The sequence below is a fragment of the Neltuma alba genome, unplaced genomic scaffold (assembly GCF_004799145.2).
Source record: "Neltuma alba isolate B1F8T4 unplaced genomic scaffold, ASM479914v2 tig00011814_pilon, whole genome shotgun sequence".
NCBI lineage: Eukaryota > Viridiplantae > Streptophyta > Magnoliopsida > Fabales > Fabaceae > Neltuma > Neltuma alba.
The window spans coordinates 136,315-151,340 of NW_021636429.1; the positions used below are offsets into that span (position 1 = coordinate 136,315).

A 15,026-nucleotide genomic window follows, 5' to 3' on the forward strand; every position below is an offset into this window, starting at 1 on the left:
ATTAGAGAAACATTTATATATTTAATAGACTAGTTTGGAAACTTGAAAATACTTATCAAAGTCTAAAAAAAAAGAGTTAAAAATTTAAAATATATCCAGCATCCTGAAGTATTTTCTTAGGTGCATCCATCATCCTAAAGTATTTTCTGGTACATCCAGCACCCAGAAGTATTTTTTTAGGTGCGTCCAGCACCGTAAAATATTTTTTGGTGTATCCAACATTTCAAAGTATTTTTTTTCAAATGTGTCCAACACCAAAACTATTTTTTGAGGCATCCAGTGCCGAGGAAAAAAAAAAAACTTCAAGATGTTAGGCACCCCTAAAAAAATTTCGGGACGCTGAATACATCACAAAATACTTTAGGGTGTTAGATGCATATAAAAAAAATATTTTGAAGTGCTGGATGCATCTTAACGCAAAATATATATATTTAACTTATTGGAGCTTTCATATTTTTCTCCATTTTCCTTCTCTGTTTTTTTCCCGAAATATTTCCTCCTTTAAAAGATTTCTGCAACATAAGGACCGGAGGTAGTATGTAGCAAATTTGTTTTGCAATCATCATCTGAGATGTATAAGTAATTAATTTGTGATTCAACACTAATTACTCATTTTGCTTCTATATAATATAATGAAAATTGATTTTTAGAAATTTTAATTATCAGGATAGAATTCTTGTTTCTATTTTTGAAAGGTATGCCGTTAAGATTCCGCAGTTGCCTTTGGTGTTAAAAATTTGAAAGCCGACGACGCTACATCGTATTCCTGAATTTCAAGCAATGTATGAAGGTCATTTACGTCATTTCGCAATATGCCGGTGAGGTTGTTACTCTGATTTGATTCTTGTCCTCCTTCCCACTGTTCCTCTGTCTCTAAAACCAACAAACACGAAACACTTCACACGAAGCACTGAGAGAGAGAGACGGAGAGAATGAGAGAGCCTTCGTCGGTGGGATTGGATGGGAACGGCGTCGTATCTTCGCTGACGGCGCCACCACAGCATCTGCTTGAGAGGCTCAAGGATTATGGTCAGGAGGACGCTTTTGCCCTCTGGGACGAGCTTTCCCCTGGAGAACGTGACCTACTTGTTAAGGACATCGAAGTAAACTCCGCTCCCTCCCTATAATCTTTTCGATCTGCCATTTCAGTTCTTTCGTTCTTGTTCAGTCGGGAAGTTAGATTTCCGCTATTCGGAATTATATGTCCTGCTTTTTTGTCCAATAATTATTGGTGTTTTACTAAGTCAGCTTGTTTCGCGTTCGAATGGATGTCATTGATTGTGAATTCAGGGCATCGAATTTTAAGATTTACTGCTCAACTTTGTTGCCCATACTTCTGGGATTGGAATTTTAATTTGTACTATTGGATGTTGATTCCGGTTTTCAGATCAATTAGAAATTTCTTTAGTATCGAATTTTTTGTGATATGTTCGCAAAAACGAAAAAATTTGACTTTTGTTAATTTAACTTTGTTGTAATGTAATTGATGAGTTCAATTTGCAGAATGTAGATCTCCCGAGGATTGACCGGATTATCCGATGTTCACTTCGATCTCAAGGTGTATCCATATTTCTCGCCTCATAACCATATCCACTTACGCTGTGCATCCTTATTCTGAAAGGAAAACAGTTTTGACGGGCGTATTTTGTGTGAAATCACTCCAGGACTACCTGCAGCTGCCATTGAGCCGGTGCCAGAGAGTACCGTGTCGACGGTGGAGGAGCGAACCATAGAAGAAAGAGAGCGATGGTGGAAGATGGGTTTAAAGGCTATATCAGATGGGAAGTTAGCTGTATTGCTTTTATCGGGTGGCCAGGTACTACTGCGATTTATTACGATCGTCATTTTTTTTTCTTCCAAATGTTCTAACGCTAAAGAGATCCTTGATGTCTTTTGGCATCATCCTTCTTTTGATTCTTTCTTTCTTTGTTTTTTTTTTTTTTTTGGGGTGGGAGCAGAATGCTTTTGGGTTTAATCGAGTGCTCTGTTATCTTTGTCTATTTGTCTTCTACTTCTGTTGGTGCAATGAACTTCTCTGAAAGGGGCATTATAGACGATAATAATAATTCAGAGTGTGATTTCTCCCTTTTTTTTTTTTTTTTAACACTACCCGAAACATTATTTTGGTATGATGTTGCCTCTTTTTGGAAAATATCTCTACATTTGGGACAAATGTGCGGTGACGATGTTAGTCTCCCTGTTGATTGATGGTCTGTAAAGCCCAGCATCATTCACCTGAAAAATTGTGCTTGCTTAATTTAAAAGAAGATGCTTTTTCACTTTAATAAAAATTCTTTGCAGTATCGTAGTGTATAAATTATTCTAGAGGCGACGATGATTGATTTAACTTTTTGGTGTTCCCTTGTAATAACATGTGACTGATTTGTTTGTAGAAAAGTAGTGCCCTTAACTTGGTTTAGTGTAATCATGAAGCACAATAAAGTTGCTTTATGGGTTCCCTACTCTTTTCTTATCGGGTTTCACCAATTTAAAATAAAATCATCATTATTTAGTGGCGCTCTGGCCAAAAGAAGAAGCGGCTTTAGTAGCTATTTATGCGTGTGATAGTTAAATCGTACTAATAATTTCAGTTCTCTATTTTCTTTCTCAATTCCAGATTATTGAAAATTTTCTACCCCATTTTAATCAACATCCAATCATTACCGACCATCCTTTTAAGTTCCTTTTTTCATATTTATCATAGACATTGTTATTATACCGATGTCTTGATATTTGCTATGCATGTGAACTTTACTTTTTCTGTTTTTATAATTTGAAAACATTCTGTATATTAAATTTCTATTACCTCCAAGCTTTCAAGTTTTCTGGATTTTATTAATTTATTTTATTTTTATTTAATTACTAATTTATTTTTAAATATATAAATTCAGTACACACATAAGCTATAAGTAGATTATTTTCAACACACTCCCCCTTTTCACCTTAAGCTTCTAAGTCCCTATAACTCCTCTTTAGTCTTTATATTTAGTCAACCAAAATCACCTTTCTCATCATTTTAAACAAACTTACCCTTAAACTGGAGGCTCACCAAATGATAAGTTCTAATAAATTATAATGTTCGCTTTAAAAGCTGTTTTTATTTTAAATATTAAACTTCACCCAATTTACCTGTATGGCTGTCTCAAGGATGTCTTGAACCTGTAAATGCAGGGGACGCGCCTTGGAAGTTCAGATCCAAAAGGATGTTTCAGTGAGTCATCTCAATTCTTCTTTTATGGCAATTCTGTTGGACTGGAAATGTTATGAAACTCAGTCTGGTGTTAATTAGTTTACTCTTTCTTTTCAAACTTTTAATTGAATATGATAAAGCCTATCACTTCACATGTTATACATATTTGTCTTGAGGTTCTAATTGCAGTCCCTGGCAATAGATGAATTTATTCTCTACTCTTAATATTCTTTGCATATTCTTTTTAGTCATGATGATTTTAACATGAAATGGAAGGCTTGTCACTGATGCGCTGGACCTGTTATTTTATGGAGTAATCATTGTAATTGTGTAACCTCTCATAGATGCTTCTTTCAGAAAAATAAGCTTTTGGAAATATTTAAATTATTTTGGAAGATAACTGGAATACTTAGGGTATTTTTTATGAAAATGAAAATTTCTCACTGAAATTTAGTGATGAAACAAAACATTGAATTTCTAATATTTGAGGAGATCGAATCTCAAGTCCTTAAAGTAAATGAAAAGAAAGTTTGGATTCTTTTTATAACAGGGCTACGCCCAATACTAAAGAAAACTATATTCATTTAATAATGTATATAAGAAAAGGAATGCTGGTGAATGCGATGATAAATTACATTTTTCTTCTTTTCTACAAAAAATATGAATATTACTTCGATATCAAGCATGTAGACAAGTTTTCTGCTTAGCATACAGTTTGAAGTAACTGAAGCATAGTTTTCATTTTTGTGCAACGTTTATAGGTCTTCCTTTTAGCTATTTATTATCTGTGAGATGATGGTACTTTTGGTGCTTGGAAGTTCTCTGGGAATAAATCATTAAAATTTATTGGTTCTTTATGTGTTGTTAATTTTCTTTTTAGATATTGGACTTCCATCGGGAAAGTCACTTTTCCAACTGCAAGCAGAGCGAATTTTGTGTGTACAGAGACTGGCTGCGCAAGCTACAAATGAGAGTAGGTTTCATTTGTGTTGGTAAAGTTTATTCATACGCCATTGTATTTGTCATTCTTACCAATTTTGCATCGTGTAGGTTCTACTTCTTCAGTGCAAATACACTGGTACATCATGACTAGTCCATTCACTGATGATGCAACACGGAAATTCTTTGAAAGTCATAAATTTTTGGTCTTGACCCAGACCAAGTAAGAAGCCTCGAAACCTTTCCTTGTGCTATTACTACCTGTTTTTCAGTGGGCGAGGTTGCTTACTTTGGATTCACCTCTTTGATATAGGTTACCTTCTTCCAGCAAGGGACCATCCCTTGTGTTTCCAAGAGCGGTAGATTTATAATGGAAACTCCATACAGAGTATGGTCTCTTTCTTTTAATGAGTTTTCTCCTTACATGTGTTTTTACTTTCTTTTCTCTAATGTTTAAATTGGAAGCCATGAAAAAACTACAGGAGTGTGGGTTCAGAAAAATTTGAAAGATTGACCTTGCAATTTTTTATGTGTGATAATTCACATATGAAGTCATATTTTTTATCGGTGATGATTCACATATGTATTTCATTTTTTTTTTTTTGACATTTTAAATTCGAACAACAAATTTATTGATTTTTTAAAATTTCATTTTGATATACGTCCAAATGAGAGCTGTAGTATGTTTTTCTTCAGTCTGTTATTTTAGCTGACGCTTTGTGACCATTTTTTATGGGAGATTTTGTTAACTGGACCTCAGAGAGATTGAAGAGGCCTTTTGACCTTGTGGCTCTTCATTTACCATGTTTTTAATTTTTGTTGATATTTTGACTGTTCCTATGAGTTTCTTATCCTCTGTATCATTTTTGCTTATGATTTCTTTATTTTCTTCTTTCACTAAAAAGAAAAAGGTGTTCCTTGGCAAAGCTTATAATTTGTACTGGCTTGTATAATAGAGCAGGCTCTGAATGACACACTAAATAATACCAAGGCTGTATAGACAACTGATAACTGGAACTTTCATTTATACACCAATAGCTTGAAATAATTAGGATGTATGGAACTTGCATTTATACACCAATAGCTTGAAATAATTAGGATGTATGTCTGATCCATTAAAACTTGACATTTTGAGTTTGAACATCCGCATGCCAATATACTTAAAATCTTAAATATTAATTATAGAATGTTGAAAATATTCCTTGATTTTCTCTCCTTTTTAATTTTCCCCCTAGAACTGCAAATATATCTTCTACAATTAGCATTTAAGGATATAAATTGTACATTGTATGGGATTGTCGTACTTAAGTTGTCTCTTGTTGGTGTGTGACGCCGTATTGCCTTTCTTGGTTTGAAACTATTTTGTTATGCTGGTGGTTTAATATTTGAACTTTCTGAAGCCAGGTAGCTAAGGCTCCTGATGGGAATGGTGGAGTATATTCAGGTATTGTAGTTTATTAAAGCTTTTTATATATTCTTTGAATTTGAAATGTTAAAATTGAATGTACTTTTCTTATTTTTCACATATTGCATGAGTTTATTTATTAAAATGGGAAATTCTTTTCTTGTTCAGCTCTGAAATATTCGAGGTTATTGGAAGATATGGCCTCAAGAGGAATTAAGTATATTGATTGCTACGGAGTTGATAATGCGCTGGTGACGTCTCCTTATTTTCTGTTTTGAACTGGAATTAGTCACGTTACCTAGTCAGTTGTCATTCACTCCCTATTATTTGAAGACTTAATTGTTAGGACTTATGATTCAGGTCCGAGTTGCTGATCCAGCTTTCCTGGGTTACTTCATTGATAAAGGAGTAGCTGCTGCAGCCAAAGTTGTCCGCAAGGTAACTGACCAATCAGGTTTTCCTTACTAGTTACCCAGTCTTCTTTATCAAGTAATTTCTAAACTTAATTATCCAGTCATCTCTGTTGCTTTTAATCATCTTCCATCTACAAATGTATGAATTTGTGATGCCACAAAATCTTAAGGATTGGAAGAAATAAGGTGCTTATTTATACGTCCTCGCATAGAAAAACAGGAGGGCATGGATAATATCTAAAATACACGTCTATAAAAATCCTGTGTTTTTGTTTCTCTTTATACTTCTTAGACCAAATTATAGGATTTGCCTGTTGTGGAATTACGGGAGGCAGTGGTCTTCTTCTTAATAAATAATGTAGTTACTCTTGTGCTTCTTTTCTCAATGCTTACTATTTGTATCTCTGTTTCTCATATAACAGGCATATCCCCAAGAAAAGGTTGGTGTATTTGTACGTCGAGGGAAAGGTGGACCTCTTACTGTAGTTGAATACAGTGAGTTGGATCCATCTCTAGCTTCTGCGGTCAATCAAGAAACTGGCCGTCTTCGTTTTTGTTGGAGTAATGTGAGTCTTTTGCCGCTCTATTTTGTTTCATGGTCTTGAACCTTTTTTCGCAAACCTTGCTTTTTAAGGGCCTTTCCGCTTGCCATGGATGACTGGTTCTTAAAGTTTTGATTATGGTCTTTTAAAATGGAAGGATGGGGATTGAAGTTATCAATTAGATTAATGCTAATCCTCAGAGTTGGCTCCCTGCGCTTAATTTTGTGGGACTAATAATTTTTGACAGTGACGCTAAAATTATATATGGACCACAATTGGAAGGTTTTAATGTATTGATGACTGTGACTCGATAAATTTCTTGGGGTATACGGCACTTTTTTTTTCAGTAAGAATAGGGCAGATTTGTAATGTTTATTAATTTTCGTTGCGCCTTTTCTTCTGGTGCATTGAGTGCTTGATAGACCCAAGAAGAAAATGACCTGGTCTATTAGAGGAGTGAGGGAGGGTGTGCTGAGAAGAAATGGAGCTAGATTTAAACGAGGAAAGGGCTATAAAGGGCCAGGGGACATAAGACATAAAGCATGCAGAAGGGCAAAATAATACTGGTGAAGAAGTAAACTCACTCCTGTCCTAGTCTGTATGGGGGAGAGAATGCAGGGTGTGAGGCTTTTTATGGAGGGAAACTTGTGTTTAGAAACAGGCCCTTTTGTGTGCTTAAAGACTTTTGTACTTCTTTCTGAAAAATTGAATGTAATATTTGTTGGCTACTCTTTAAATTATCTTCGTGGTTCATCATCAACCTTGTAATTTCAGGTGTGCTTACACATGTTCACTCTGGATTTTCTGAACCAAGTCGCTAATGGCCTTGAGAAAGACAGCATGTAAGTATATTGCCTTCTCCCATAGGTTTATTTCCTCGTGACGCTCTAAATTTGTTATTCTTTAACGAAGTTCAATTTTAAAGAAGAAATTCATGGGTGTGAATGTAACTTTGCAATTTGCAAATAGAATATGAGAAACTGGAAAGTAGCAAGTCAATGCTGCCTGTCATACATAGTAACCCTCTCCGACACAAAACTGATTTTCATTGTTCTGCTCAATGCCAAACATGCACTTAGCCTATAACCTTCAGATGTTTTAACGGTATTGATCCACAAATGGATTTTATGTGCAGTTACCATCTTGCAGAGAAGAAAATCCCTTCCATACATGGATTTACAATGGGATTAAAACTGGAACAGTTCATATTTGATGCATTTCCATATGCTCCTACGACTGCACTTTATGAGGTATTTATAATTCTCTTAATTCTTACCAGAAATTGAGTGCCTGAGAGTAGTAGTACTATTGCTTATGGATATTGTGCATCCTGTACAGGTACTACGGGAAGAAGAATTTGCACCAGTGAAAAATGCAAATGGATCCAATTTTGACACTCCAGATAGTGCTAGACTTCTGGTTCTTAGACTCCATAGTCGTTGGGTGGTTGCTGCTGGTGGCTTCTTAACTCACTCGGTGCCGTTATATGCAACTGGTAAGTTTTGCCTCTTTTATGGAACCCTGAGGAAAGGCATAAAATCTTAGCCACTTTTAAGCTTTAATTTTGGTACTAGAAATGGAATCGCAAGATTTTATCCAATAAGCTGAAACAAGTCAAACAAAGATTAGACCTTTTGAAGATGAGGAAAAATTTTGGGAGGAATAAACAATGAAATGTGAAACCCAACATGGAGGAACAACAGAAACAGAAACATAATATAATCTTTAATGCAAAATTAACATCTTTTTTTTTTTTTTAAATTTTCCTTACCAAAGAAAAGATTATCTTATTCAACTTAGTCAGTGTGTAACGTAGTTGCCTCTCTTGTTCAGGTGTTGAAGTCTCGCCATTGTGTTCATATGCCGGAGAAAATCTAGAACCTATCTGTCGAGGAAGAACATTCCATGCGCCTTCTGAGATTACATTCTAGTTCTAGTCTGTGCTCCTAATTTTTGCGGCCTTCTTGTGAGCTTGTACCATGAGTTCTTTTTCTCGTACATATAACCAAACAAATTTGTGCATGCTAATTGTCATTCGCTTGTACAATTATCAATATATGTTTCTTCTCCAATCTGCTTGATTGGATAATGAATATATGGTTATGCCTCATGATTTTGGTCATATATTTGCGAGCAACTTTGACAATTTGATTCTTGGTTTGTTATACTGCTTCTCATCCTAAATATAGATTACAGTCAACTACTTCACTGGTATTTCAAAATGTTGGTCATTCCTTTCAGATTGCAATTATTTTTAGATCTGTCCCTAATCAAATGATTTATCTTTCAACATAAATCTCCATGTCTGCTTTTCTAAAATTGATAACTTATTCACGGCTGTCTTTATGAAATTAATTTTTTTTAATGGTTTAAAACTAAGTCTATCATATGTATATATAAAATTTTACAATTTGGTAAATCAAAAGGTCAGGGGTACAAGCCTCACCTTGACCTTGAAGGCATTTCACTTTCAATGGCTCTGATCACTTAACCACCGGGGACCTTGGTCGGGGATGAAATTTGCCCTTTTTTTGGTCTGTAAACTTACAGTCTTCTCAAATCCGTTTGAACTTCAAATTGCTTTCCATCTGGCAGGAGCATTAAGACTAAATCTCTTTCAAGAAATACACTTCTCAAGACAAGATTCGAACTTATGTCCTCCATCACCACTTACCATCTCAAGCTGCATTGGTTAACATGCAACGAATTTTTTTTTAACGACCTAAACACAAATTTATTGGGGATGAGTCCAGCGCACCAGAATCACTTGACAAAAGAACTCGCGTGCGACCATTTATTCAGCACTGACAGTTGCTATTGCGAGTTGCCATGCGACCCAGTAGCTACGGAGGATTAAAACTAGGCATAACATTATAACGCTACTACCTAATAATGCACAAGCATAACGATCGGGTTGTCACTTCATTCTTTGCTTCAAGGGGGCTCATATCTTAGCCTCTCTTTCCTTGTCACTCCCCCTGATTTTTCTAACTAAATCTTCAAATGTTGCCAAATTTTTCCCAGGCGATGAGATGATCGGAAAAGGCAGATAAATCTTTTTCCCTTGCAGATTTCAGATAACGTGTTCATGCAAATAAAGATTGAGACCCGTTCACCCCAAAAAAAAAAAAAAAGGATTCTAAGTGCGACTAGTGAAAATATGATTACCACCTGTCACGAAGCTTAAATTACATTCAATTGTCAAGGGCAACACAGCCAGAGAAAGCAACTTGTCCCATAATTTACACATCAATCTCAGCCAAATCAACAAGAACTGCCAGCACTCTGGTATATCCCATGTATAGCGGAAATAAACTCACCAAGCGGCAAGTTTGGAAGGACATAAACAAAAATAAATTCACCCAATTTAAGATGACCAGTTAAAACACTACTACCTAAGTAAGCCATGAACAATTCCACTTCACCCAGCACACCGCACACCAAAAGCACTTTATATGAGATCAGCAACATTCATTGGCATTTCATCAATCTGTGTACTGTAATATTGCTCAATATCTCTCAGGATCTTGATGTCATCACTCTTGACAAAGTTGATTGCAACACCCTACAAACAATGACATGGGCCAATTATAAGTGTGTGAGAGAGAGAGAGAATAGGAAGCAAGAAACTGGTAACACAGCAATGGGAAAGAACATCAAAACCCCAAAAAATGAAAGAAAGTTGAGCAGCTCAAAGCACTCAATAAAACTGCAATAGGCATTGAATCACGTACCTTGCGTCCAAAACGTCCAGATCGACCAATACGATGAATATAAAGCTCTCGATTATTCGGAAGGTCATAGTTTATAACTAGAGAAACCTGATAACAGAATATGTATATTTATTATTATTTCACCGAGTTCTAAAAGAATTGAAATCAGAAAACATCTTACAGGCTAACAAATGGAAACATAAATAAATAAGGTGTAAACACTCACCTGTTGCACATCAAGACCACGAGCCCAAACATCTGTGGTGATAAGTACACGAGTTGTACCAGCACGAAACTCTCCCATGATTGCATCTCTTTCTTTCTGAGGCATGTCCCCATGCATTGATGACACGGTGAAATTGTTGTTACGCATTTTCTCAGTCAACCAGTCAACCTATTCCCAAAGCAGGAGAACAGACAAAATATGATCAGAAGACTATTGAACAAATATTTAAAAGATAGTATCTGCAATCAACAATTCCCCAGAGTAGACTGAAGAAGGCTGTCCTATGAAGCATGGAGAGTTTCTGTTTACCTTCCGCTTGGTGTTACAAAAAATAACAGCCTGTGTAATGGTGAGGGTATCATAAAGATCACATAAAGTATCAAACTTCCAATCTTCCCTCTCAACAGCCACAAAAAATTGCTTGATGCCCTGTCATAAGGGAAAAATTGCATCAACATCCTGCAGGCTCTCAAAGGAACTAAGATGATGTTAAACTATGGCTTACCTCCAAAGTCAACTCATCACGTTTTACAAGGATCCTTACAGGATCTGTCATGAACTTATTTGTCATCTCCAGTATTTCATGAGGAAGGGTGGCAGAAATCAAGACAACCTACAGTAAGAGCATAATAATTCAGAGGCTGATATGCACCAAAACTCAGAATGGGGAAAGTCACTGAGCATACAATCGGGGAAAGTCACTAAGCATACAATCGCTAACACTCCATCTCCCACCAATTACCTGATTACAAAAACAATACACACATGCACTATTTATGTAACTAAATTCCCCAAAAGATGCATACAATTATCTACATAACATAACCAATAGACTATTCGATTAAAGTTCAAAGAACTCTATTATCAGGGTAAACTTTATATGCTTCACATAAAAATAGCTTAAGCAGTAAATTTTAAGGATTTGGGCTGAGCCAACCTTAGGACTTGCAATGATAACAAGAAATATATCCGTTCTACTTCTAGAATCAAGAGAGTAGAGACCAAAGTACATGTGTTTTAGTAACAGACACCCGCGCCAGGTATATAGTCTCAGTTGTCAAAAAGTGGTAAGATTTATGATACAATGCAACCCAACCCAAGTATATCTTGGAAACCTAGACACGCACTATATACATGATACTTCCTATTTTTAAAAGAAAAGGGGGGGGGGGGGACACTTAAAACTATGAGTTACTGAACATAAATAAGATATTTGAGATGGAAGAAATTTCAAAAGATTTTTAAGATAGAAGAGATTTCATTTCAAAAACATAAAGGCAGGAAAGACGGCAGAGAAAGAAAACCTGAAGTTCCGGAGGGAGATATCTATACACATCATAGATCTGATCCTTAAACCCTCTGCTCAACATTTCATCAGATTCATCCTGTCATGGAAATGATGTTAACCGTTGACAAGATAAAAAGGCCCAACAAAATGCAGTCGATGGTTGAAAGGCGCATTAAACTTACAAGGACCAACAATTTGATAGCTCTAGTTCGCAACGTTCTCCTTTTTATCATGTCACAAACTCGTCCAGGAGTTCCAGAAACGACATGAACCCCATACTCAAGCTTCCGTATGTCTTCTCCAACACTTTTACCTCCAATGCATGAATGAGCTTGTATATTTATGTAATCTCCAATAGCCAAGATAACCTTTTCAGTCTGGGAGGCCAATTCTCTTGTTGGTGACAAGATCAAGGTCTGGACTCTGTAACAAAATTATTAGGATGGAGATCATAAGATGATAATACATATTTAACAGAAGATGACAAACAAAGAATATAAATCAACTCTTCCATTAAGTTGGTTTTGCATTTCCTAAAAGAAAGCCAACATCAACTTCAATATTGTGAAGGAACATCATTTTTATCCCTTCAAATTGAGTAAAACAAGCTTATACCCACCCCGCTATAACAGATGGAAATACTCATGAGAAGTGCCATCCACGACCTACTGTTCAACACCTCCATTCACTCCAATCCTCTCAAATCATCTTGATTCACACATTCTCATGCACTAAACCAACGTGTGACATTCATATTTCTATTTTCTTTGCTAACAATGAAAATACTTTGATATGGCAAAGTTGCAACATACAGAGAGGTCTAGTACAAGTCTAGTTGAACAGAAGCAGGCCATGTTGTTCGTTCACAAGCAAACCTTTTGTAACTTATCATCAGCCTAGGGAAAGAAATTCTTGTAATTTCTGAACAAAAGTAATGATATATTTATTATGTTGCTCAACTTGATAGAGGAGTACATATGTTTCATTCTAGGGGCAAAAAGGATTGATGTTTGCTTGACCAGGCATACAGTTTTTCCAAGCAATTCTTGGTAAGGTTCTGAACCTATTCAGGAGCAAAAGTGAAGTTCAGAGCCGAGTTTTTATTTTAATCCTATTAATTTCCGTACCAAAAACTACGTTATAAACTCGATCTCATATTGCAGGTCTGTTCTTACATCTGAAATACTAGAGCCTAACATAGGAAGCTAGCCAAAGCACAATCAAATAGGATTTTCCCATTTACAACTGACAAAATGTACAAACAAACAAACTCTCCACCCCCCTTGGCCCGATTACATTGTGTCCAATATAAAGGGTTTCCCCTCAGCATAATTTTTTGCTTTCCTTATGTTCAGGCCATTCAATTCCAATACTCCTCATCGTCCACTCGAACGAAGCTAAACTCCGACAGGAACCCCAAGGACGCAATGGTCAATTTTCAAGAAGAATCAGATATTCCTCCAGCACACTAAAGCCAATGCCTCAAATTTCCAGTAAAGATAACGTTTACCCCAAGAAACATGGAAAAAAAATTCCAAAAAACTGGATTATTATTATTAACCAATCCCTAATTTTTGGCATGCAGAGGCATAAAAAGGAAAAGGAAAAGGAAATTCGAAATCTAAAAAAGTAAAGGCTTTCAAGAAGCACATACTCTCTCATAGAAGTATCGACGACTTGGCAAACGGTGAGGGCAATCATAGACGTCTTGCCAGTACCAGATTGGGCCTGAGCTATAACATCCCGTCCTTCAATAATAGGTCTGACGGCTCGCTGCTGGATTGCCGAGGGCTTCTCGAAGCCATAGGCATAGATGCCTCGGAGAAGATCCTCCTTGATACCCATGTTCTCGAAGCTCGAGATAGGCTCTACGCCTTCCGTCGTCTCGAACTCCAAATCCTCCTGCGGATTCGTGATCCGCCGCCGGTTAGCCGGCACCACCGACGCTGTAGCCGCAGCTGCCATGAGGGACCACGGGACAGAAAATGCTCCGGTTCTGTAAGAGAGAGGGGGGGCGCTCTGGATTGCTCAGTAGCTCGACCCTGGCAAATTAGAAGAGGAGAACGAGACGGCGATACCCTACCGACCTCTAGTTCGAACCCTCAAGGAGGAGAAAACTACACCCCGAGAGAGAAAACCAGATAAATGAAAAATAGGTAACTAAAAATAATAGCAGTAATAATGAGTAGATAAAGTGAGATATGGTATAGCTTATCCATGAAGGATTTTCCCTGACCGTCCTTTTTAATGAAAACGGGCCTAGGCCCAAAATCCTTGGGCCCATTATTCATAACATATCACCTAGCAACTACCCTCAAAGTTAAGCCCTACAGGCTACAGCTTTTGCATGTTGGACAACAGAAATCTGACCCAAACTGTTCATGTTCAGGCTAATAAATTGGAAAATGAGTTATATCAGTTTCAAATTCTCATTGGAAGTGATTTCACTATAAATGAGGTAAGCATGCAAAAAAAATTTTTGTAAAAATGCTTTTGGTGTTCTTCAAACATCTCTTAAGGGGGTGTTTAGGAAACTTAAAAAGTAAAAAATACTTTTTCGCAAAACGATGTAAATTTTTTCACATATTTATTCTGTATACTTTAAAAATATTTTTACAATAATGATTTAGTTTATATTCAATCACTCTCTAAATATGATTTGATGATATACAAGTTAGTTTACGTGAAAGTAGTTGTAAGTGCTTATAGGGTTTTTTAAATGCCCCCTCAATATCTTTGGCCAAAAAAAAATACCTCTTAATATTTAATAGTGTCTCACATAAAATTATTTTTAACAGAATGATATCTATACCTGTGAAAAAATGGATTATATTGTTTATAATATTTTGTATTAATTAAAAACATTTTTATCAATACTGATGAAGATTAGGTTTGTAAATAAAAAGATGAACTTTTAAAGGTCAAATATTATATATGGCATTAGATAAAAATAAAATAAAATCTTTGTCCATTGTATTGTCTTTGTACAGCCATTGTCTCAAAGCATGTTTCTTCCTGATGCCTTGCGATGCCCTTTTGAATTCACACATCACGTCCTATTGAGCTCATTTTTTATGGAGTCAAATCTAAGGAGAATCTTCACATAAATTTCCTTTTCTGACTTAAAGTTTTTCTGTTTTTCAGAAGCTCATAACTTTTTTTTTTTTTGGTTGAAGTTTTTCTTTGTTTATGTAATTATACTGACGTGCAGAGTACTTCCCCACTGACGCATACCATAATAACTTCACTGCTGTAAAAGAAATAGAAAGGAGTTTTTTTTTCCCCTAAAATAAAATGAGCGCGAATCATT

General features: G+C 36.0%; 2 protein-coding genes across 2 annotated transcripts; one reads left to right on the plus strand and one right to left on the minus strand.

Annotated features, from left to right (window-relative positions):
• The first annotated feature begins 883 nt into the window (after positions 1–883).
• Positions 884–8,654, plus strand: LOC114718140 (UDP-N-acetylglucosamine diphosphorylase 1-like). Its single transcript, XM_028903400.1, is given in 16 exon segments — positions 884–1,103; positions 1,504–1,558; positions 1,665–1,816; positions 3,172–3,211; positions 4,071–4,163; positions 4,241–4,327; positions 4,330–4,352; positions 4,443–4,517; positions 5,534–5,573; positions 5,703–5,785; positions 5,895–5,972; positions 6,370–6,513; positions 7,264–7,331; positions 7,625–7,739; positions 7,828–7,984; positions 8,323–8,654. Coding segments are annotated over 16 exon segments (1,479 nt in total). The 5' UTR covers positions 884–932; the 3' UTR covers positions 8,421–8,654.
• A 972-nt stretch (positions 8,655–9,626) lies between these two features.
• LOC114718165 (eukaryotic initiation factor 4A-3) lies at positions 9,627–13,850 on the minus strand. The gene is made up of 8 exons (XM_028903431.1): positions 13,371–13,850; positions 11,899–12,139; positions 11,733–11,813; positions 10,934–11,041; positions 10,738–10,857; positions 10,429–10,596; positions 10,224–10,310; positions 9,627–10,054 (listed from the first exon to the last, which is right to left on the minus strand). Exons 1-8 carry the CDS (start codon positions 13,679–13,681, stop codon positions 9,941–9,943), a joined length of 1,230 nt encoding a protein of 409 aa, XP_028759264.1. The 5' UTR covers positions 13,682–13,850; the 3' UTR covers positions 9,627–9,940.
• Positions 13,851–15,026: the final 1,176 nt, after the last annotated feature.